The sequence below is a fragment of the Dermacentor andersoni genome, chromosome 1 (genome assembly GCF_023375885.2).
Source record: "Dermacentor andersoni chromosome 1, qqDerAnde1_hic_scaffold, whole genome shotgun sequence".
NCBI lineage: Eukaryota > Metazoa > Arthropoda > Arachnida > Ixodida > Ixodidae > Dermacentor > Dermacentor andersoni.
In genome coordinates this window covers 130840628-130866073 of record NC_092814.1, presented here as the reverse complement: position 1 = coordinate 130866073, position 25446 = coordinate 130840628, and the positions used below count along the sequence as shown (strand labels likewise).

General features: G+C 46.7%; 1 protein-coding gene across 9 annotated transcripts in view; it reads right to left on the bottom strand.

Moving 5' to 3' along the window:
- The window catches only part of LOC126545871 (prolyl endopeptidase FAP-like), a 464583-nt gene that overhangs the window by 15557 nt on the left and 423580 nt on the right, over nt 1-25446 (bottom strand). For 8 of the 9 annotated variants that reach the window (XM_050193891.2, XM_050193895.2, XM_050193889.3 and 5 more), the window contains 9 exons: nt 24934-24986; nt 22529-22607; nt 20808-21196; nt 12176-12301; nt 11013-11243; nt 4827-5050; nt 3703-3801; nt 3374-3644; nt 2524-2855 (listed from right to left, as the gene is read on the bottom strand). In XM_050193891.2, the coding sequence (XP_050049848.1) occupies nt 2524-2855; nt 3374-3644; nt 3703-3801; nt 4827-5050; nt 11013-11243; nt 12176-12301; nt 20808-21196; nt 22529-22607; nt 24934-24986 (1804 nt within the window). The remainder of the gene's footprint in view (nt 1-2523; nt 2856-3373; nt 3645-3702; nt 3802-4826; nt 5051-11012; nt 11244-12175; nt 12302-20807; nt 21197-22528; nt 22608-24933; nt 24987-25446) is intronic. The other variant, XM_055062034.2, reaches the window with a different exon arrangement.

The window sequence follows — 25446 nt, the reverse complement described above, 5'->3', positions numbered from 1 at the left end:
TTCGAAAACGCTCTGAAGGCCTGTCGGTACACGTATTAGGCATATCGGTGCGCGTACTGTGACAGGAAATACCGGGTGCACGCGTGTATAATACGGAATACATACTGTGTCCCGTGGCAATAGCCCCTTCCCATGCTTGTTATGCTTCACTGCAATACTTTTCTGTATGCTTCACCAAGTAACATTTCTGTACAAAGGCGAAGCTGACTTTTGGGAACCGGCATTATGCAACGCACCGTGCTTTCCAAGCTTCTAAGCTAATCGCGAGGACCACAAAGGCGGAGTCCGTGCCATTGCTGACAGCAGCGAATTCTTTCAATAAAAAACACGGCACCCAACGGCAAGAAGCTTCATAGCGAACGTAGAAGCAGCTATAGGTCTAGCGTTGCCGCAGTGGTGGCTACGGCTGCCAGCGGATCTGCGTGCGAGAGCGCCGGTTCCAGGCGGCAAGGTAATCAAAATGGCAGCGGTGGTGGCTTTGATTAATGCCTTTTCGGACCTGCGGTCACGGCAAAACGTCCGGAAAATCGGACGGCGAAGAGTTCTTGCGTCCGAAATTTCAGACGTTCTGATACATTGACTCTATGGTATGGTGCTGCCGCGAAGCCGTCCAATTTATCGGGAATCTGGAAAGTCGGTCGTCTACTGTACACTGGCAACTTCTCCAGCCGACGACAGGACGTCACAGACGATTCATTACGATTCCTGTCTGTTACTCGAGCCAGCATTACCGCGGCTTTCGACGCTTTCAATAAAATTACAGCTAATTTTTCCAGATAGAGGCACAAATTCCCTGAGTGTTTTTCCGAGTTTTTCCAGACTACTCAAAATCCCTGAGAATTCCCGGTTTTCCCAGTTTTCCCGGTTGGTAGGCACCCTGCTATTATATTAATAAAGTAAGTGACTATTGCTCTGGGATAGTGATCTGGCATAACGCAGCACCATCATTCTGAGCAGTAAAGGGGCGCTATAACGTAAAACTATTCCAAACTTTTGCATTCCAATTCCGCAATCAGGCCTCCGCGATTGGTCAAAAACTTTTTTGGACCCCCCCACCTCCCCTTCACCTGTCTGTCACGCGACATCACGAAAACCGCGATAGCTCCCCATCTGATATGACGAGTACACACTGATTATGCATGATATGACCGAACAAAAGAAAAATAGTTATTTCTGATTCGATGCTTTTGCGCCGTTAGCCCTCGGATATCGGTAAAAAGTTTTCTGGCTGCACCCACTTCACCTGCCTGTCACGCGACGTCACAAAACCGCAAAAACTCACCGCGGCAAAGTGACGCGTACGTGTTAAAGATGCATTAATATGCCGAACAAAACTGAATTTTCTTCTGAATAGCCGCAGGCTGCCCCGTTCCGAAAGGAAGAAAAGATGGCTGCCGCCGATCGCTCAGGCACTAGCTACTTGCTCCTGCCGGAGAGCATAGATTTATTTGCGTATAATAAAACTTTTTGCGTGGCCGTGTAACGTTCTCGAGCACTTTCGGCACGTTTACGACCTCGCTCTGCCAACCCTTCTTTGCTGAGGATCCGTTTTAGCGTCATTCTTAAGCTTCCGTTGCATGCTGCCGCGATTTTCAACCCGCAACCGCAAGCTAAGCAAGGGAAAGCGGACCAATCGCAGACGCCGCCACCACCCTTTCACCCGGTTATCGATTTTCAGTGCAGTGACTCGGCCCCATCGAGTCCCTCTACACTTGAGGGTGCTCGTCGCCTTCTGCCAGCCAATTAGATAAGACAAGCCGCTCAGCGTAGGCAATGTTATCCGTTTTTCAAGCGAACAAAAGTGACCTCCTATGAACAAGGAGAGCGTTTGATTGGTCTTTTCAGACAACCCTGCGGGTGACCGCCCGATGCTTGCGTCGGCGGTTACGCAATTTTGACGTCAGGAGATTGTAATAAAAACATTGGAATAGTTTTAAGTTATAGGGCTCCAGGTCACAGGATAAAATGCAAATATAATAACTATTTGTTCACTACTGTATATGATGCATATACATGTATGTTAAGCTTGTTGAATAAGATCTTTCAGTTGCGAATAAGCGCCTTGTCCTGTCGTTTCCCTCTCTTTCATCTTTTCTTTGCGCTTTAAAAAGCACCGGAGACGAACGCAGCTGCATTCAGAGACAACAGTTTTCGTTCCAGTATTTAATCAAGCATAAACCTACAACTGGCCGTTAGCAATATAAATACAGGCGGCTATCGAAACCCCTACGATGGCAATCGCACCGCAAGCGTCTAAGGCATGGTCTGAGGCCACCATCCCTGACTGGCGCCGCCGCGGCAGAAGCTATACCAGGCGTGCCGGGCCGTTTTGAGCGCATGCCGCGGGCTCCGCCTTCATCGAGAGGCCGTGTCGCTGCACAGCGAGAGGCTTCCGTCACTTTAAACGTCTGCCACTGACGTCTCGAACCAGGATAATCTAGCAGACAGCGCAAACGCAATCCAGAGAGCACCGTTGTGATGAGTAGTAACTAAAGCTTGGCGCCGGTCAAAGGCGGCACTGACCATCGGCTGTGCCGTGCACGAGCAGGAACTTCTTTCCCTTGAGCCTGGCGGCGGCGCGTGTGAGGTCTGCACGCTCGTACCCGGCTAGGTTGTCGCGGGGCAGCCCCATGTAGCGCTCTGTGTACGCGGAGTCGTAGTATAGCCAGTTGCTGACTGGTGCCACCGAGATGGCGCACTGGAAGACAGCCGAGCCGCTTTCATGCGGCGTGTCGTTGCCGTTGTTGCCCGGGCCACCGTTGGCCAGCGCCATAGCCGATACGTAGCCGCCATACGACCAGCCCCAAATGGCCGTGTGCTCGCCGCTGATGAACGACAGCTCGTTCTTGAGGTGCCTGCGGGCCAGACACGGAAGCGGGTTAGGTTTTCTACCGCTGACACTCCAGAGTCCGAACGAAAAGTATCAGAACATCAGACAAGCCGATAAAGAAAGGAAACACACACATCTGAGTGAAATTGCTTCATGTGCAAGTTTTCTATCTCTCACAGACACACACTCTCACTCTTGTTGCACAGGACGTGGGAATGCCACCACTCGACCCATCGGCAGTCGTGGACGCGCACGATGTTCCCTTCAAACTCAACTCAGGTATTGCACAAATTTGTTCAAAAGTTTCAAAAAACATAAAGTGTATACCCGGAGCTACTGCCCGACCCCATATTCGAGACTCCGTGGAACTTTCAGCGTTCCAAGGCTCTAGGTATTGAGAGGATATCACTTCTGCTCCGATTTTTCTCTTTCTGCGTAGCTCCAGAGCATCAAGAGTAATACAGAAGCTTCGCCGCAGTTTAGCAAATTCGGAGCTTTTGGCAAAGGCTGCGCGTCGCCACCTTTTCAGCCGTATTGCGCTACCTGGCGACCCTGAGCTGGTCTTCGACTTCGACGGTGCCCAGGCGGCGGTAGACCTGGTGCAGCCGCCGGTCGCCCTGGAGTCCCGAGCCGCGGCCGTCAACGAGGCCATAGACGACACCCTTGCGGCTGGCCAGGTAGTGGCCCCAGTTGATGCGGAACAGCTCCGTCACCTGCTGGGACCCGGGACCCCCGTATACGTGTACCAGGAACGGGTACTTGAGCACTTCCTCGTCACGCAGTCCCGGTGGCAGCAGAAGCCGCACCGACGCGTCTGCAAAAGGCACCGTTTTTCGCACTCGTCTCGCATTACAGCAACGAAGGGCACTCACTGTATCCGTCAGGTAGGGGGGCGACAAGGTTGCGCACTTGAGGCATGGCACGGTTTTCCACGAGCTCCCTCAGCTCCGCATTGGACTCCAGCATCTCCACTGAGAAGAAGGAAACGAAATTTGGTAAACGAATATGCATTGCTACAAGACTCACTCGCAGGGGACTACCACCATCGCATTTTTCAGGGTTTCATGGTAGCCGAGAGTCTCTGAGGAAATGTGCCGAATTGGGTATAACAGAGCAATTCGTCACTCCGATGAAGGTTCATTGTCCATAGGTGATTAATTTCAACAGGTGACCTCGAATCCACCGTTCGTTATTACAGACGGTAGCCGCACGTGAGAAATACGGCTGGCAGGATCTGTTGGATGTATAGCGGATAGTTTATTACAAGTTACGGTACGCCCTAAATGCTCGCACTTACGTGCGCGAAGTTATTTGCCACTGAGCCAAGTAATTGAGCGAAACCCCTTTCTCAAGAACAAGAACGAAGCTTTCACAGACCTCCTAAACACGTCGCTGAAGTTGGCACTAAACCAGCATTCAAGATTAGCTTCTTTACGTCGGTCAGAGCACCATAACTTCTTTCGGCTTTGAAACAATGCTCGGAACATTCGTACTTCAATGCTAGAAAAAAGAAAAAAAAAGATTGGGCCACCTTATTTACTTAATTGACGTGTAGATACGAATTTATTGCTGTATTTGAAGAGTGAAATCTCACGGAGAGGGGAAGTCCCACATTGCGGAAACACGTAGACGCAGTTGATACTTCACCACGTAGATGATGTTACTATGTTAATTTTACCCACGCCACACAGGTCGAGTGCCTGCAGCTAATTGTCGTTAAAGAAGGCGAAAATCCAAGCGCGGGCATAGCAGACAGCTAATATGGTGTACAGTTTATTGGAACGACAGTTCCGAGTGCTGCGCGAAGCAGTTAATGAGTACTTGCATGTTAGAGCAGTTATTCTTGTCTTTTTCGTGGGTTCCCGACTTGGAGTTCTTCGTGAACTACAGCCCCTGTGACTGAATACTTTGATGTCGCGCGTGGACGTTCAAATATTTCACGAAGCGTTGGTATTGGGCGGCTAGGAAGTGCGGGTGCTGTCGTGCAGCCACTTACGCTGCTTATTGTCAGCCGTGCTGTAGAGTGCCACCCAGGGCACGCCCGGGCCGAGACACTCGAGCACGTAGAACTCGGCGTCGTGAGAGAACCAGGCGTTGTTGTAGAGGCACTGATCGCCCAAGTCGCAGGTCAGGCACACCGACTGAGTGCCCTCTTTGTCGAACGGCACCTGATACACATGCGACTCACCGGGCCGGCCTTCGCGTGTGCTTCGGTAGAACCTGCGGTGGCGAGGACTTGTCTGAGACCACGGCAGTACACATACGAAAACGCCCTGTGTAACGCAATTGCGGTACCATCATGGTCCTGGCTGTTTTATTCACCCAGCTTGAGAAATCGCAATTTTCGCCATTTTCAATGAAATTAAGCTAACGAAGTCACTTTCACATGCTAATATGAAATTAATTTGTTAGCAGGTAATTTACGGAACTCGAGTATACAGTGTAAAAATTTCACGTAAGTTGTAAGCTAAACCATCGTACTTGTTCGAGTTAGACGATCTAGGGAAAATAGTTTACCGAATTGTGACACATCGTTTTTTGGCTGCAGAGCTTTACGGAGTAGTAAACTTTGTGCTTCTATATTTCTTTTAATTTGCCAATTCACGGCAATATAAAAAAATAATTGCAGCCCCTAAATACATATTCTGCTTCCAATAGCCGGTAGAACTTGGCTTTCTCTCACATGAAACGAACTGAATGCAAATAGGTTCAGTGGTTGTGTAACGAGAGCATTTATGCGTTTCGCGCGTAATCGAACAGGGAAGTTGGCGCCAAGCCAAAGCTTCCTCTTCAGGAAAGGAAAGGCTTGTCCAGTAAATACGCAATTACTTAGTGGGAGATGGTGGAGCGAGGCAAGGGCAAAACCGTGGGAGAAGATATCGTACTGCAGTGAACAGGTAGTTACGCCTAATTAATTTAGGCTGATAGACGACAATGGCCAAGACTCTCGAGAATTCGTTAGTTAGTCCAAATCATAAGCGAAGCCTAAGTTCAAGAGCTGTTCATGTTGCTGTAACCTGACTGCACGGAAATGTACGCTCACGAGAAAATGAAGAGGCATTGCGTGCGCATTGTCGACTGCCGTATTGGCGTGCTCACGCAGTTATGCCCCCTAAACCTCAACAAGCTACACGTCAACGGACGTGTAGGAGGAGGAACATTGGACGGTGGATTACTTTTCATTTTTTTATTCGACTTGTAGTGGTGCACTAAATAATAATTCAGCTGAATTATTTTGATTCGACGGTATGCAAACCCTGTGCTCACCAGAGCCACCAAGCAAAATTTTAAAACGTCCGGACAGACTCGATAATTATCTTTACGTTATAATAGCAAATAAATAGTAATGACACAAGTCCACAGAAAGCTTACGACATTTACTAAAGTAAAATAACTACGTAAGTAGGCTTCTCAGATAGCGCTGCGTGAAAAACACCTTGTGCACAGTAGGCAACCTAAAAGACGAAATGCAGTCACTGATTAACACTTTACAAAGTATCATCGGCAATTAGGCACACGAAAAGTAGTATTGATCTGCACACAGAAGTTGTGTTACGCAAAAATTATGCAATTCAAGGAGCCCACGTTATATGCGATGTCTAGCCCACGTATACAGACGCTTGGCTATTCACTTCTGTAATTGCAGCTCAAGTTAATTTTCTTTATACATTTCGCAACGTACTCCGGATGGCCGATAAAGAGCTTTATATTCCCCGGGCTACCAGGAAAAAGAACCAAACCTAGGGCGCTATAACGTAAAACTATTCCAAACTTTTCTATTCCAATTCTTTCAATCAGCCCACCGCGATTGGTCAAAAACCTTTTTGGACACCCCCCCCCCCCCCCTTCACCTGTCTGACACGCGACGTCACGAAAACCGCGATAGTTCCCCATCTGATATGACGTGTACACACTGATTATGCATAATGTGATCGAACAAAAGAAAAATAGTTATTTCTGATTCGACGCCTTTTTGCCATTAGCCCTCGGCTATTGGTCAAAAGTTTTCGGGCTGCACCAACTTCACCTGCCTCACACGTGACGTCACAAAACCGCAAAAACTTACCGCGCCAAAGTGACGGGTACACGTTAAAGATGCGTTAATATACCGAACAAAACTGAATTTTCTTCTGAATAGCCGCAGGCTGCCCCGTTCCAAGAGGAATAAAAGATGGCTGCCGCCGATCGCTCCGGCATTGCCTACTCGCCGCTGCCGGAGAGCATGGGTTTATTTGCGTGTAATAAAACTTTTTGCATGACCGTGTAACGTTTTCGAGAACTTTCGGCACGTTTACGATCTCGTTCTGCCAACTCTTCTTTGCTGAGGATCCGTTCTAGCATCATTCTTAAGCTTCCGTTGCATGCCGCCGCGATTGTCGACGAGCCACCGCAAGCTAAGTAAGAGAAAGCGGACCAATCGGACACGCTTCACCACCCTCTTCATCCGGTTATAGATATTCAGTGCAGTGGTTCGGCCCCATCGAATCCCTCTCCACTTGAGCGTGCTGCTCGCGTCTTGTCAGCCAATTAGATAAGACAAGCCGCTCAGTGCAAGCAATGTTATTTGTATTTCAAGCAAACAAAAGTGACCTCCTATGAACGAGGGGAGCGTTTGATTGGTCTGTTCAGACAACCCTGCGGGTGACCGCCCGATGCTTGCGTCGGCGGTTACGCAAATTTGTCGTCAGGAGATTGGAAGAAAAACATATTGGAATAGTTTTACGTTATACGGCCCCTAAACAGAATGCAGGCGGCCAACAAGCCGGCCAAACACTTAACCTCAACAAACATGCTAACCTTCCTGATCGGATCCGCTCTGCGCAGAGGAGGCGACAAGGATGTGTGGTAGCTTGAGCTAAAGGTACTAATGTGTCAGACTGTGCCACATGCATCCTTGTCTGCTCTGAAGAGCCAAAGGCAGCTCAAAGAAGCGCAAAAGGAAAACATAGAAACAAAAATGTACCCTAAGTTCCAGACTGCAAGGGACGAAAGGTACGAACACGGAAAAAGGAAACAACTGTAGGATGTATTTTGATGCCGTCGATTACTGATTCTTACATCATTGTCTTGCGAAAGCTCAGACGGCTTATTTATCAAGATCACGCAGTAATGCGGTAGAACAGGGTCCGAACTCACAAAGATTTTCATTCGTTAGTGCTATTGGCCATTGTTTGGTCGCCTTCGGTAATAATATGGCCAGCATAAGGATTGGCTGGAATGTGCTCTTGCGAACAATTCGACCGTGCAAGCTTTTTTGTAAATAGGGGCCAAGATTAGTCGCGTCGCTTGACATTTACATTTTTCTTTGATGCTCTCTAGGTACGGCTGTTTTGTATGAGTAAGCCAGCGACACACTTGTATACATAGAGTGCGGGAGCGATGTCCTAAGATGTGCGTGTCTGCCGTCCACCGTAGGCCACTGGTTCGAGGCTGCTTCCTTTGAGCACGCGTTGCCTAAGGGCCGATCGTCGCCCCTCATGCTTCCCACTATGCGAGCGGCTTTCACTGCTCCTTTTTATTCCGCGCCGCACTCGAGGCAAGCCTGAGCAGCCGCCAAGGTGCAATGCGACTGCGTGATTTATCGCACCGTATGACCTACCGCTCACGTAGAGCAGCTGTTTTCGCTGCACAAAGGGCAGTCAGGCAATCTGTGCAATCTGTGTATGTCTGTGTATCTGTTTCTTTCTTCGTCCTCGTCCAGTCGCGCTTATACACTCTACCATGGATTCTAACCAACTAGCCCGCCAACGTGTTTTAACCAGGCAATAAGACCTGCCGATAAGGCACCGCTTACTGAGGGGAAAATTGTCTCGACTTAGCGAACTACGCTAGATGGCGCAAACGCACGCTGCTCAACACCATTACCGCCTCTATAGACGACTGTGAGTGGAGCTGTAAAATGTTCGCTTATATCCTGGTAAATAAGCGAATGACGCATTCCGTATACACACGTTGGATTTAGACAACTGTCCCACAGCGTTCCTAGTAGTGCAGCGCTCCAGAGGAACGACTGAGGTACCTTCACCTCGCTGGCTAAACCGTTCATTTCTAGGGTTTTACGTGCTAAAACCACTATTTGGTTATGAAGTATGCCGTAGTGGGGGACTACGGATTTCTTTTGGCCGCCAGGGGATCGTTAATGTGCCCCCAGTGGACGGGGCACGGGCGTTTTTGCATTTCGCCCACATCTAAATGCGGCCGCCGCGGCCGGGATTTGATCCCGCGACCTCGTGCTTAGTAGCGCAAGATGGCTAAAACATTGAAACGACAGTTGGTGCCACGGAAGGGTCACATCATTTTTCGGTCGCTCCAGCGGTATTGGCCAAATAGACCACCTTCGGACTACGAGGCATGTATGCCTTTGTTGTCAACAGGGCGGTGGGAGGCCTCGACCTAGGTTTAGCGAGGGATCGTATGGTGACGTTCCACGAAATTACTATGCACTACTGCGAAGCTAGATAAAAATACCTCCCTCCACATAAATCGCTGGACAAACTGCAACAGGTTACCTAGAAACCGTTGCAGACTGGCTCATTTGCAGTACTGACGAATATATCCGGGCTGCTTCTCACCTAAATGCAAAAACTGCGACGCCCATAAAGCAGACCTGAGACTTATATTGAGCGACCTCTCTGCGCTAAAGCCTAGGGCAGAATTCCAACTTAACGACACTTCGGAATGCGAGGTAACGGCGCCCAACTCGGATCCCACAGTCCAGCTGCGGACCGTCAACTGGGCTTTGGAGATCGCCGAAAGTCAAGGGCTTACGGCCACCACACGCCGCCTGGCAGAAGAAAGAACCCAGTAATTCAAAGAAGTCTAACATCTGACGAAAATAAAGTTTTTCCTCCTTCTCCTCCTGTCTTGGAACTGTGGATACGTACTACATACGTGATTGCATATGCCGCGTAAAAAGGATTTAAATAAAGACATTCTTGGCACCTTTCTAGAGCCTGTCCGCGCCAAAAAACATCGCATAATTTCAAGTGTTCAATGAATGAGTCCAACAAAACGTTTCTGTTTGCACTGTCATACTTGCTTTTGTTCTCCTTATGAGTATGGAAATGAAGCGGATTTCATATAAATTCCACACGATTTACGTGCTGAAATACGAACCACAATGATAATTAGGGAAGCGAATGCGGAAACGTTTTAGCAGTGAAATTTCTCTAATGATCAGGATCCAGAAATACGAATCTTCGAGAAGGTCACGTAGCATGCGGATTGTAGAAGGAGAGGTCAGCCCTCTGCAGTCGTTGCTGTGTGACCTTCTCACGTTTGTTTACCTATGCGTAATATATCGCCACGACTAGCGAATGTAACCATAGTGCTGCAATATATTACATCTGTTCAATGGGTTGTTTCAAATATCCCATTGAACCAATATAGTATATTGTACCACTAGGCTACATTCGCTAGCCGTAGCAATATATTTCTGATTGAGAAGAAAGCAACAACATGAATGCCGACGCAGCCGTTAGTGACGCAATGAATGAAGCGAAGGAAAACTTTTTTACGTTGAAGAAGAAGAAGAAAAACGAAAACGCGGCGCTTGACTAGATAATGCATATTCTTAGGCAGCAGTGTAGAGCGCAGAAGTGTCCGCTCAATGGATTTAAAGAGGGCCAGCGCACATATTGCGCCAATTCTTTTAAAGCGTTTATCTGTTGAACACCTTACTGCTCCTTAGCGAACGCACTGCCTGAAAAAAATAAATAAAACTATAACGTGATAAAATACCAGTGCAAACAACTCAAGCGAAATTTCTTAATGATGACCGCTAAATAAATGATCACAGCAATAAGATAGTTGGGTATTTTGCATTCAAATGACGAGTGTTAGCGGTTCTGTTGCAACGCATAGACTAATAAACTTTTAAAAACAATATCTACACAACTAGATAGTCAGAAATTCACAAATGTGCGTTCCCAACGCGTACCTTAAACAACAAGGTCATTTCTAAGGAAGTTGATTGCTGGAACAGTGAAATTCTCAAGCTTCTATGCGCACTTTCGCATAATTTGAACGGGCAATCACGGAGCCGATGTGACCTAGATTGTCAATACAGCAAATAAACGGATCAGAACAAAGCGAAGTGTGTGTTCTTCCAGCAAGCAGAAGCACGAAGAAGAAAAAAACAAGAGCGGCCTATAGCGCATCGGCCATACGTCGGAGTACGCACAAGTGCTGCGTCTTGGGCCGGAACGCGAGCGCGGCGATGGTGTCGTACGGGCCGTGCGTGAGCCACATGCGCCGCTTGTCCTGGAAGGCAGCCAGGTGCCGGAAGTTGCCGTGGTGCGCGTCCTGCACGGGCAGCCGAAGGAAGAAGGCGGGGCCCCCTGGCAGCGGGGGAGTCACGAGCGGCGGCTCGCTGAGCTCGATCCAGCCACCCGAGGCCGTCTCGACGGCCTGCCTGCGACGACGATGCAGAATAGTGACGCCCCCTCCACTTCGACAACTCTGGCCATATAAGATCGGGCCTGCCTCGCTAACCACATCAAACACGGGAGCAGCGCGACATGGTCCGGAGTCAATGGCGCCTCGAGGGACTTCTTTAGAAGCGACTAACGCGCTTTTAAGGACGCTAGATTGCTTTAGAAAGAAGGCCAAAGAGCTCTTGCAATGGCGGACCGCCTATTTCCGGAGTTATGCCGTTCGATAGGTATGAAAGAACGTATCTGTTGTAGCGCAGAGTAACCATGAGCGCAAGCGGTGCCTACGCGTGGCTGCGTGCGATTAACTCTAGCGGTGTAGCTTCTCCTCTTCCTTTTTCTGTATTTTGTTTTATTTGAAGTTTTTTGCACGTCTGCTCAGTCCTGTATTGTGGTCGGCCCGCGGCTTCTCTCGGCGTTGTCCGCATTGCCTGCGTTCGGCAAGCAGTGTAAGTGATTGCCTGCACACTGCACATAGGGGCTAAATGTAAAGAAGCGCATTCTACAGTGCTCTAACGTAATATACCCATCGTGACAAGGATGACAATGCTTTTCCTTAGCTCTTCGATACAATACAAGGAAATTCTCGTAACTAGCCGGACAAAAAGCGCCAAGCATTGTTTCAACGTCATAGCAGAAGGCGGTGCGCGCATTTGTTTTCTCATGCATCACTCTGCAGAGGGCAACGGTAAACGCAAGTACGCACGTGCGTTTACGTGCTTTTACGTGCTTTTAGGCGCCCAGCTTTTGGGAGAGAAGGCAGTGGGAGCCTTTCATAAAGAGTCGACCACGTTTTAGAGGAGAAAAGAGAGAGGGAAGGAGCACACACCTAATTTGCATCCCAGACCTCCCCCTCCTCCTCCCCCCCCCCTTTCTTTTTCTGGTTGAGCTGAAAGAGCGAGTTGGTTCTTACTTGGAGCAGTGCCAGGCCGAGGCGGCCTCCCGGCACACCGACACCAGCGTCCAGTTCTGCGCCCGCGACAAGAAGTTAACGAGCAACGCCTTTTCGTCCAGGAACGCCACCATTGTCACGTAGTACCTGCAGGAAAAGCGCGTTTTCGCCGCTGTCAGAGCCAAATTAACAAATTTGTAATGCTAAGTAGCTGCTGTTTGAAGTGAAATTTTCTCGGAATCTTTAGTCGTGAATTCAACTCATTGTGAGAAGTTCGACAGACTTTTTGGAAGACAAATAACTTCTGTGATACTGTGTGACTCCGTAGCGAGGCTGTATAAGCTCCTGTAATGCGTTTAGTTAGGTAATCTGGAAGTCCTAAAGCAATACAAATTGGTTACGGGGGGATAGCAGCAAGGCAACGCTGTCGTCGGCGGCATCAAGTGAAAGACAGATTCATCTCTCGCAAGGCGGAAAACTGACGACGGGAGAAGGACAGTTTCAACGACGTCGCAAATAGACCGAACGTGTCTTGACGTGCAGTGAAAACATGTTACAGCTATAACGTGAATGACAATAAAGAGACAATGTACACCGCTAAAGAAATCAAACATTCTATTTTTTTAAGCGAATCTGTTATCTAAAAAAAATTCCTTTCTTTCCTTTCTTTCTTTTTGCGAGCCCCACAAAAGCTTTTCGAGAAAATCGAGAACGCTGCGGTCCACTGCACAGCTTGGTAACTTAGTGAGCGGATCACCAATATCTTGACGTACACGTGCTCATTGCAAAAAAGAAGCTTTACGAGCAACTGCCGACCGCAGTATTGCTTATGTCGCTGTCTAAGCAGCGACCGAGACGCTGGTGGGGGACGTTAGGATACAAAGGCAGAGAAACCTATGCATGCTACTGCAGAAACATACAAATCAACGTTTCCTTCATGACCACTACAAAACTTTTGTGGCTTTGCCGCGTAACAATGATGTCTAACAGATAAGCCAGCTTGTCGTTTACGTTTCCACGCGAGTTTTTTGCACTCGATCATTTGTGTCGCCAAAAAGAAATTTCTCGCTATCTTAGAGGACTTCAGTTAAGCACTTTGTTGCGATATGAGCTATATGGACACCCTAGGCGCATTTCTGCCGTCGCCGTCACCGCCGACGTCACCGTGAAGTTCCGTATTAAGTCCAAGGGTGATAAGTTCGTTGCCGCGCGCCGTATGCTGTATGTGCGAGTGAAAGCGTGCAAGGCTGTGCCGGCGATCGCGGCTCAATCTCGCGCACGCAAGGGAGGGAAGCGGGGAGGAAGCGTGCCATCTTCCATCGTACGTAACGCTCCCGGGGTAGGGGAGGGGAGGTGGAGGGGTGGTGGCGTTCTACTACGGGCGGCCCGAGCGGCCGTGTGCACCCGACCGGGCCGTTGCAGCTTGGACGCCATATGCGACGGGGACAGAGTCCGCCGCGCGCTGTCTGTTGGCGGCTTCGTTCGCGTTGATGCGAGACGCAGCACGAAGGTCAATTTGCTCGCTGCTACTGCCACGCTTCCTCACTCCAGAGTTTTCACAGCGAGTTTCCGCGGTCATCGAGTGAGATGTGTTCATGTTTGCTTGTGCACACGTGACTCCATTCTTGTTTATTTATTTAGTATGCCTATGTTTGCAAGTTCAAACGGTAGATAAAACTACTATCCTTATTTCGTAAAGCTGTCCACTAATTTGCTATCGCAATCGATGCTTCGCCTTTATGGCGTAACTGTGACTTTTTTAATCACAGTCTTGTTTCTCGTGCCATAAGTGTGAAAAGCAATGTGTTCAGACAGATGAGATGAACATAAGCCCATTCGTAGCTACTGCGGGTTTTTACGGCGGCATGGATACATCATATTATAGTCAGTCGAGCGATCAACAATATTATGCCTGAAATTTCGTCTCATGATTTTGTAACCACGGCAGACTAGTCGTAAATTAAAAAAACACAGTACTCTCAGTTTCATTGACCTGAAGTTAAAAAAAAAGAAGCCAAAGAAAAAAAGCATAAGGCATGACCTAAGAGAAAATTGCAATATAAAGAAATCACCTTAAGAATTTTAAACAGCGCGTCACATAAAGATGGCTGCAGATTGGAACATCATGCAAGACCGGATGACTCATCTGAAATCTGCGGGCTGAATACATTATATAAAAGCATGCAATCTTGTCAGCAGCTTTGCGGGAGCGACCAGAACAGTGTCATCGATTCAAGTAAGCTTCATGAAGTTCGGTTTTGCAGAAATATAAAAATAAAAAATACATTTTAGTATGCTGGAGCTAACCCTACTCTTGCTAAAATATCGCAATTACGAATCACAAGCTTTGTAGGCGTCAAACACTAGTCACTGAAGGAGCCCTCAATATCGAAAAAAAAAATGTGGAAGCACTCAGTATAATGTATTGCATGGTTGCTTTTCAGCAGTATGTATTACTCTGGTATGTGCGCCATCTTTCAAATTTGCGCTAGGCTACGCGAAAAGTATATAAAGATTGAAAAGCAGACCAATGCAGTCATAAACGTACTTCGGCGACTCGCTGGCACAACGTGGGGGGGATCAGTCTCTTCGCTACTACAAGTTCATAACGCACTCATAAAACAAAAAATTGCTTACTTGGCCCCTATTCTCCATGGTTTATCGCAAACTTCTGAGGAACGTCTTCAACGTTTACTAGCAAGGGGGCTACGAGTGTGTCTTGGGGTTCCGCAGGCTATTTCGAGTTCTTTAGTAATTGCTGAAGCTCGTCACCCCCCATTTCCAGTCATACGAACGGTTGAAACATGCCGACATATTTATCGCATCTTAACCCAACACGAGAAGCATCCATTAAACCTCGCGCTCACCGAAAGAAACAAAAGCAAAATTCACGATGTTGTTCGAGAACATAAAGCGTTATTACCAAGATTTGAATTATGCAAAGTGGATTTTAGTTACCCTCCCTGGATGTTAACATGCCCTAAAATAGAATTATCGGTTGACGGGATTATATCAAAGAGAGACATGTTCATAGTAGCCGCACAGCAACTGGCACTCTTCCAAATTTACTCATTATATCCCCAGTACATCCACGTTTATACAGATGGTTCGTGTCATAAAAATTCCTCGACTTCAGCATTCGTCATTTCACATTTAGCGCTAGAGCAAACATTTAAATTATCCCGGGAGACATCTTCCACCATGGCAGAACTATTTGCAATTCTGTGTGCTTTGCGTTTCATAACATCAGAAAAACATTCGCAAAATGGGTTATCTTTAGCGATTCACAAGCCGCTCTCACATTACTACAGAACAATAAGAAAAATTCTTTGAACACTTCGCTATTGTATGAGACGCTCAAAGAACTTACTAAAGCAAGCGCAATGAACCACGTAATTGCGTTTCAGTGGATACCTGGGCACTGCAATATTCCTGGTAATACTGCAGCGGACGCAGCTGCGAATCGAGCGCACAATAACGCAGAGACAACCAATCTTCCCCTATTGCGTAGTGAAGTCCGTCTGATCCTGAGACAGATTTCCTGTCGCCTCAGCAAAACTACCTGGTTTGACCAGCAAACTAAAAACTCAGAGTTATACTCTATAGACCCATGTATAAACTTATCAATGCCGGAAACTCTAAGAGACAACAGAAAATTTGAAACATTGGTACACCGACTGCGTCTTGGTACTGCATTTACGAAACACTTCTTGTACAGGATAAAACGTGTCTCTAGTCCGCAGTGTTCTTGTGGCCATCCAGACGAAGATGTGCATCATCTTCTTCTCGAATGCACGAATTACGATACACAAAGAACGGTACTGCAAGCTAATTTGTTTATATTAGACAGAAGACCATTCACTCTTAAAAAGATACTTGGCCCATGGCCAACTGCGGGCCTTCAAAAAAGAGCCCTTCTTGCTCTGAAAAAGTTTTTAGAGGACACCAACATTTTGGGAAAATATTAGGTATCCGATGATTGGAATACGCTAAATGAGTTACATAAATGTTGTTCGTGGTTCATAATTGGTTTATGTGGTGATCGCAACTTTTACGCAATATGTATGATTCTGTTCTGTACTTGCAATGTGTTCCATGTGTTGTGTGTTTTGGCTGTTCAAAACATCTGACCTTATATATGCGTACGTGGACTGAACTAATGCACAGAACTTTGTGACTCATGTACTGTTGGACTGTATATATTTTATTAATCCGGTGTTCTACTGAGTGTTATATTTTGTGTCGCTATTCTTCCTTTTTACGCAAATTTGTTTCGTTTGCCAATTGACAAGGAGTAGCCGATGCCACCATAAAGGCGCCAACCTCTCCTAACATTCACTTAAAAAAGAAAATACAAGCGCGCATTACTAACCAAGACTAAAAGCAGCGCCAAAGCCATTACACGATGTATAAGGGGTCCACATATATATGATAGTTCATTATTATCATAAATTTAACATATTTATCATAGCAAAGATATTAATACTTAATAACGGTAGGGTCGGCCCACGGGGCTAGTTGCTAGTCGTACACTTCCGGAAGCGCTAAGAGGCAACGTAAAACGGCGCTGCTAAAATAATAAAAGAACGAAAAAGAACAAAGGAAGCATACACGACAAGTCTACGCTTATTCCTGTACACACCATCGCAGAAGCCAGAATTCAGCACGCAAGAGTGAACGTTGGAAGGACTAAAACAAGCGCTTGTCTTCGCCTTTCAACTTTCTGTCACACGTGTTGAGGTTGCAGTTTCTGTTTTTTTTTTTTTTTTTTTTTACGATATGCCGAACTCACTTGGTCCCAAATGTTTCCTTTTACGCCTTCTGTTTTGTTATATGCGCCGTTTTAAGTTCTCTTTCGGAGATTCGAGTTAAGACTTAATCCGTCAACGCTAACTAAAAAGTATTGAATGGTTTCCTAAAGTACGCCTAGAGATGCACATAGAGCACATACAAGCTTCACTCTAAAGGCGGCGTCGTGAAGCGAAGAGCCTGCAAACATCAAAGTCTTCAAGTTCACAGTGATCGAGGCGTCAGAATACGATGCGGCTTCTTCGCGTCCCCTTTGCCAAAGCTACAGGCGTGCGTTCATTTCTGCGAAATTGTAAGGAAGTATGCGAGGCCTGCGAGCTCTGCATTTCCACATATCTGGCGCGCGAATTCTGCTACCATTCGGCTCCGCACACGGAAACGGGCCGTTCCAGAAATTCCATTTTGCTGCGTTCTCCGCAGCGTGGTGGTGCTTAAGCACGAGCTCTCGCGAGCATGTGGAAGTGCGCAGTCCCATTGCTTGTGAACATGGCCGTCTGTTTATCAGAAGCGCGAACGCTGAACTAAAAAAAAAAAAAAATAGATGAAAGAAGCGATCTTTTCCCCTCATATCGTTTAAAAATATCGCTTCGTGGCGTGATTATAGCAAGTTTTATGGCCGCAAGCGCGCAGCTGAGCACTTACGTGACATCGAAACGCGCTAAAAAAAAAGGCATTTGAGCCATCGCATTAAACATAATGCGCTTGAATTAGGGCACAAATAATAACAAAGCGTGCAGAAAGCCCTTCTTTTCGGTATTATTTCTTTTATTGCGGGCCACACGCGTTCCAGGATGCACACGAAAGAACTCCGTGGCCGTTGGCCCATAACTCTCTCTTCGTAACTTTACTGCCTTCCATATTAAAGTTCCGCTATTCTGGCAGCCTTGCACAACCATTTAGCGAGAGTAGCTTTATCTCAACTGAAACAACTTACATTACAAAAGTGCTTGAATGGACGTATGTGTATTAAGTATTTCATCATGCCGCATTTCAAGCGAACGCAACTTTTTCTTCCTTGACGCAGTCAGTGGAGAGTAAGAACTTCTCTTTTATATTCAGCGTCTCCAAGGGAGTACATTGCTGATATAGTAACCTTGAGTTGGAAAGAAACAATACAAAAAAGAAGAAAACAGTGAAATAGAGCTAAGCAGAAATACGGTGAAAGAAAAGTTTTTGGAGGAAGACTGCAAATAAAATGGAAGTTGAAGGTCACAAAACAAGGCCGTCTTTCGGCCCTCAGATTAAATAGCTCGTTGATTACATGGAAAGCTCTGCTTGTAGTTCGACACATGTGCGGCCGCCACGGCGTTTCCTTGCTGAGACGCAGGGTAAGATCCACGAGAGAGAGAGAAGAAACTTTATTAATGAATGGTACGGCAGTTTTGTTGTGGTGGCCCCAGGTGGCGGATCGAAGTCCTTGGACTCGGGCGGCATCTTCGGCTTGCCGGACGGCCCAGAGCTGGTCTGCCAACTCTGAACTTTTGAGAGCCGCCTCCCAGCGGCGGTGACGCCGATGGAGAAGTTCCCCGGCGGCCCCCGCAGCCGGGGCAGCGTTGGGAAGAAACGAGCTCGAGGCTTCCCGTACTGTGGCAACGGCCGCGATTACGGACGCGTCGCGAACGTCGTGATCTCATTACCGCGGTTGCCGGCACATTCCCAGAGCATGTGTCGCAGCGTTGCTCTCTGTCCGCAAGCTTTACAGGCATCTGTTGGATATAAGCCCGGGTAGCAGTGACGTAGGACGGCGGGGCAATGGTAGGTGTGTGTCTGGAGCAAGTGTAAAGTTACGGGCTCATTCCTGTTTAATTTATCGTGTGGTGGCGCGAATGTGCGTCTTTGGAATCTGTAGTGTTGGGTGAGGTCTCTGAACGTGGTCAGGCGATCGCCCCACGCCCATTGTGATTCTTGTTGTGACCAATACTCAATGTAGCCTGGAGCGACGCCTCTACAAGACATCATGTCCAGGTCACCACTTGTTGAGAGCTCTGTTTAGCGAAGGCAAGGAATATACGTTTTGACAGGTTGAAATTGGAAAGTAGACTGGCTTTATTCAAATGTAAAAGCAGGTTTGCGGAGTGGCTGTGGTGGCGCCCCAGTCGGGCAGCCACCTCGATTCCAAGAAAGAGCAGGAGGCAGTGACCCCCACGGCGAGGCTAGGCGAGGTAAACTGGACTTCCGCTAAGCGGGGACAACGTAGAGACGGGCGGTCGCTACCAGAGTATAGCGACAACAGGGGGTTCCGCGTTCCATAGTACAAATTCTCATGTTGCTCTCTAACTGTGACAGCCACCAAGCTGTCCTGGCTCACGTTATTTCGGTAATTCCTAATGATGGACTACTAACCAATTTCAGTGCAGCAGCCGTGAAATAATATGGCAAATAGTGTATCTTATCCTAAGTGACCTCGAACAGCAGGTCGACGTGAAGAGAGATGTGCGACAGCGGCGGCCGGGTACTTGCGGCTAGCGGAATAAATCCCATAAAACAAGGTTCTCTAGCTGTTATTACGATATCAATTATACTAACGCTCGAGGCGCAGTTGCGCCATCACTATTGTCGTACTGTCCTACTATTGACGACGCATTCGCGGCCTGCACATGTAGAAGTAGGCCTCCAGAGATGCGCAGTGCGTTTTGTTCCAAAAGCGACGAAACCAAGTGGACGCACTTTCGCGCTCTTTCTGTCGTTTCTACCGGAACCAGGGCAGCGGTCTGGCTTCCACTGCAGGCATTGGCGTTGTGCGCACACATATTAGCGTTCGTGCTGATAATGATTACGGGGTTTTACGTGCCAAAACCACTTTCTGATTATGAGGCACGCCGTAGTGGAGGACTCCGGAAATTTCGACCACCTGGAGTTCCTTAACGGGCACCTAAATCTAAGTACACGGGCGTTTTCGCATTTCGCCCCCATCGAAATGCGGCCGCCGCGGCCGGGATTCGATCCCACGACCTCGTGCTCAGCAGCCTAATACCATAGCCACTGAGCAACCACGGCGGGTCGTTCATGCTGATCAGCTGTGTGCATACCACAACGCGGTGAACGTCAAGCTATGCTTATGTAACCCTTTCTCTGGACGCTGACCAACGCCGACGGTGTTCCTTCAATCCCACCTCGTGCACCATTCAGGTGCGACGTCTGCAGCGCCGCACGCTCACCACGCCAGCGTTCTGAGACGCCTTCAGTGCGACGCTAAACCCTGCTACCGCTTTCGATGCTTCGCCTTCGGGTAAAACAATTATTTAGCGCCTGCTTTTGCAGCTTTCAATTCTCTTGCGGAGCTCCTGTGCGAGTATTTAGCAATGACTGGATCAGGCGCTCGTAAATTGAAAGTACTTAAAATTTGCAGCGATCTGTGCATTGATGTTCCAGATATGTTTCTGTATTGTGTGAAATTTACTGTGTGTAAAATTGTAGCTAGAACAGCAATGCATTTCACGACACGTGTTCAGTCTGTATTTCTCGAAACTGATTCTAATCACGATGTTTCTAGCAAAATGGCATGCTATAAACACCGGCTTGACTTCCATTCTGCGGTTCGAACATTCTACGTAACGAGTATAATTAAAAAGTTATTTAGTAAAGCTTTATTCACTATTGATACTAGTGCAGCAGAGCATTACATTTTCTCAATCGTATTTGGTTATTATAAAAATGAGTTAGCAGAAAATTGCCGCCTCAGAATAAATTTTAACTGCTGTCAGTGACTCTTACTACTTCACCCGATAAAACAAGCAAGGTAAAGCGAAACTGATGGATGTCATATAAGCGCTTGCAAGTACGCAGTTCGTAATTTCTATGCAGCACTTATGCACGCAGTGAACAACGGCGCAGAGAGACTCACTCGCTGGTCTTGTCGAGCAGCTCCTGCGGCGGCTGCACAGGCTTGGCAGGCTCAGCTCCGCCGTGAGTGACGGCGACCACGTGCAGCTCAACCTCCGGGTTGGTAGAGCCTGCTTTCGGGTAGCGCAGTGGCAACAGTGCCGGGTACTGCCCCTCGTACAGTGGAAGCATCATGGCGCTAACGCCGGTGTCGTTGAAGGTGGCGTAGCAGAGGCGGCTTCCGCCGGGCGACCACCAGAGCGCACTGCTCGAGCCCAAAACCTCCTCCTCGTACAGCCAGTCGGCCACGCCGTTGAACACGACACCAGGCGAGCCCGTGTCCGTGAGCCGCACGGGGGACGAGTCGCCCACGCTCGGGATCAGGTACAGGTCGTTCTCGAACACGTACGTCTGGCCACAAGAAGGGAGGAGGAAAACCAGCATTGACGAATGCAAGAGAGCTTACCATCTGTTTCCCGCTTGGACGCTCGCCAAACATGACGGCTCCCGCGTGATAACGGGACGGTCGCCGAGGCCACGGCCAATAAATGACTGCACTTACGGAAGAGAACTGTGGTGAATTCGCGACCGAGACCATAGCCTGTATTCACGGTACTTCACTCACGTAAGCATTGTCTGGCATTGCCCATCGCGGCCATGATGTTCTCATTATCACGCAGGCCGATGTCGTGACTGAAATCGCTCCTGCGTTAGAGAAGTTTCCTGAACACGGGACCAGAATTTGTATTCACGAAACTTCTGTTACTGCATTCCACTCTGCTTGCTAAAACCAGAGGACAGGGGAAAGCGTCAGAGAGGAACATGTGTGATGCTGACGAAATGCATTACGTCCCCTGCCCCCTCCGCCCCTAAGTCGCGGAACAAGATGGCTTCGGATTTCTGAAATATTTACTGGATAACCGCGTCTATTTAGTATAAATATTCGCGAAGAAAACACGCATACGCACGCACAAAAAGAAAAGAGAACAAAAGAAACGCGTCGACCAATTGTGACAGCGAGCGAGGCGACGCATTCAGGACAATGACTGACAGTGCTTGCGAGCAAAATAGGACTATTAGGCACAATATTGCTCAGAGAGGTATGACTAAAGCCTATTGCTTCAGAGGACTGTACCCATTGGATAACGGACAACAAATGCGCAAACTCGTTACTGCTCTGCCTGCATCACACAAGGCTTCATGGATTTTTTTGGTGCCCCTTTTGATAATTTCTTTACTACATAAGCGTTGCGGCAATACACCGAATCCCAAAAAGAAAAGAACTAGGGCCCGCCTTCTTGAAGTACAGTTCGTATACGCTAGAATGGTTTCCAAGAACAACCACCCACATATCGCACACGCACTATTATCGAGGTTGACCGTACTGCGACAGTCTTCAGGAAAGTAAAGATTCGTTAATTCGGACCCAAGGCTTCTATAACAAACATTTCGTACTATGAAGCAGTTAGAAAAACGGGGAACAGCTAATCGCGATAGCGTATATATAAATGGCAATTATGGCTGGACTGTGTTTAATAGTTTTTAGGAACGGGCCTAGAAGGATTCTACATATTGGCTCAGAATCGAAACGCACCCATTAATGTCAACTGATGTTGCATTCATTTATCTCTATTTTGTCACAAGCTTCTCGTGCCAACTTCTGCACGACAGTTAAGGGCATATATTGCAAGTAGACAGAGAAAAAGAAAGAACAAGGCAAAGTTAGGATCTGTGTGTACGCACCAGCTGGTTTCCAGTTTGGCCCCAGGCAGCATATTGTAGTTCTTCCTGGTTCGAGCTGTGCTTCAGCGGAAACACCTCTCTGAAGAACACAAGAAAACAAGAAAATTGCGGCCAGTAAGTTAACCCCACTATTCCTCAGAACAAAACAAAACAAAAACAAAAAAACGGAAGTAATTCTAGAACGCCAGATTGCATGCTTGCCGCACATCCGTTGGCAATGTGTACCGTCCCGGTTGTTCAACCGGTTACGAGCCCTACAAAATAGGCACAAAATCGTAATTTTGCTATGCACGATAAGGGTAGCGTGATGGCGACTGCATGTACAGTAAACACAAATAAGCGGTCTATATTAATCCATAATAATCCATCCATGCCATCCGCTAAATAGCTCTGAAGTAGGGGTGTATGGAGGTGGGGGAGCGTGTGATCTGTTACTAAATTACTGGTTGCTAGAGCACGCAGCTTAATTATCTGTACACTTCTACTCCTGAGATATTGGCTTGTGAATAAAAGGCGTACAAACGTAAAAAAAATGCCCAGAAGCTGCTAGCAATACGCACGCGCCATTTTCGGCTTCAACGAAACTTAGTTAAGTAAAGAAAACATGATGTAGCACTTGTATCTAACATATTGTGACATCAAGGGTGCTCTTTAATTGTGCAGAAGTTTAGCTATCGCAGTGTGTCTAAAGTGTACAATATCAATCTCGGACGCTATAAGATAACGGCCTTTTTTCATTGCACTGTGTAGTCCCATTAAATATGATTAAAAAAATTAGATATCCGCGTAAATAAACATCGTCATGATGCTGGCGGATGTTTTCGATGATTCGAAAAAAATGTATTTTTGCAACCGAACTAACTAAATAAGAACATTAAACTGGGTGAGTTCGTACTGGTTCATGTTTTAAGGGTAGCGGTATAACTAACTATAAGGCTACTTTAGATCTTTTATGACAACGAAGCAGTGCGGCGGTTTTTCCTTTTTCTTTTCGCTTCGCGGCTATCGCAGTGTACACTGTACCAATCATGTTTGCTTTGTTTTCCTTCTTCTTGCTCTTTTGTTTCTGTTATAGTGACTCACGGTTAGCAACTCGCTCTTGTGAATTGCTATGTTATGCTGCGTCGTGTGTTCACTTGTATGCCCTGTATATATTATTGCTTTTTTGCGTCTTTTTCCCTGAATATCACTTGAAGAATTGTACTCCCTGATATGTTCATTTTTTGTGTATTTTACTTTCTAGTATTAATGCCTTACGTTAAGTTTTACTCACGTTATTTCCTTAAGTGTACCTCTGTGGCCTCTCATTACTTCAGTTGTTCCTGTTTCATGTTTTAATCTTGGTAGTAATGTTGATGAGCCCTGTATTGAGGTGTATCTTTTGTATACCACTTTAGAAGGCTGCTTACTCTGTAACCCCCCTTACACAATGCCCCCATGGGGCCTGTAAGGTATTTTAAATAAATAAATAAATAAATAAATAAATAAATAAATAAATAAATAAATAAATATAAACGTTCTTACAAAACTCTCCCCCTTGAGAGTCGGCACTTTGTCCGTCGTTTTGTGTCTTTCTTTCGTTCCGTGTTAGTTATAATGCTACCCTTAACACAAGAACAGAACTAAGGTTAACTTAAAACACGAAGTAAAGTTTTCCACGCAACATACTAGATGAACCCGACAGTACATCTTTCCTGTCATGAGCCTAGACGTAATATCTTTTTGTTTTTGCTAGACGGCTCAGAATTTTTGGCCAGATACTCAGTTGGGTACATGCCACTTGTTATCGCAATGTTCGTACGTGTCTTCAGTTGGCAGATGTTATGATGATGTTAGGTGAGTCGCAGGTGTTACGGCGAAACATTATTGGTGCGCAGCTGGCGCAGCTACTGGCCGCGTAATGAATAGCACATATTTTACCTCTATCGCTCACATCCACGCTTGTTAAAAGAAGTGTTTCTCAGTTCCTCTATTGAGTTCCTCTATAAACTGCTTCAAGATCAGTGGGAGACTAATTACCATTCAATAGGAGTGTCGACATTTTTCTCGGGTTCCCATTTGAATCTTAGCAGCATGTATTTGATCTCGGAATAAGCTTATTTTTTTATATTGTAGGTCAAAAGTAAAACCTGTCGAAATGACAGAACATTTCTGTAGGACTGCACACCAAGAACATTTACATTGGTACGCATGTCTTTGACTGCTTGACTCCCAGGACAATATTGCACTGCACACTTCATATTTATCGCTTCGGCCATTACCCAATGATACATGTTAGTACTAGAGCTTTCTAAATGACCACGAAACCAATAAGCGACGTCAGCCCACAGCGACTCTCAGTGGCATAGTGGAGTAAAGAAAAAGAAAATGAGACAATGACGTTGGTGTTTGTGTATGTCGCTTACCTGTTCGAAAAATCATAGATCTTGTACTTTGCGGTGAACGAATATCGGAACACCTAGAATGAAAAGAAGGAGGGTAGGGAAGTAAGAAAGTTATTACGTAATGATGTACAAATCTTTCATTTAAAAAAAACTGTCTGTGATGTGTCTAAGCTAATTGTAATATTGCTAGCGATTTTCTTTACTATTCTTCATGACTATTTTTTCGTTGAATGTCATTAATTATTTTTAAAAATTATTAACAATATATTTGCATGAATGATCGACAGATTATCGGAGTTGTAGGGCTCATTGAAAACGCCCGAGTCAAATGTTTCTCAACAGTGATCTTTTGAATACATGTCAATATACTGTGCCCTCCATGTGAAGTGAGGCCTAAACGTACAGTTATTCCAACGAAGGGTACTTGGAAATGCGGAGTTCCTCTAATAAGAACCAACTATAGTGAAAACACATTGCAGTTTACAATACAAGGAAATTAAAAGAAACATGTTGTATGTAACCCTGACCTGTATA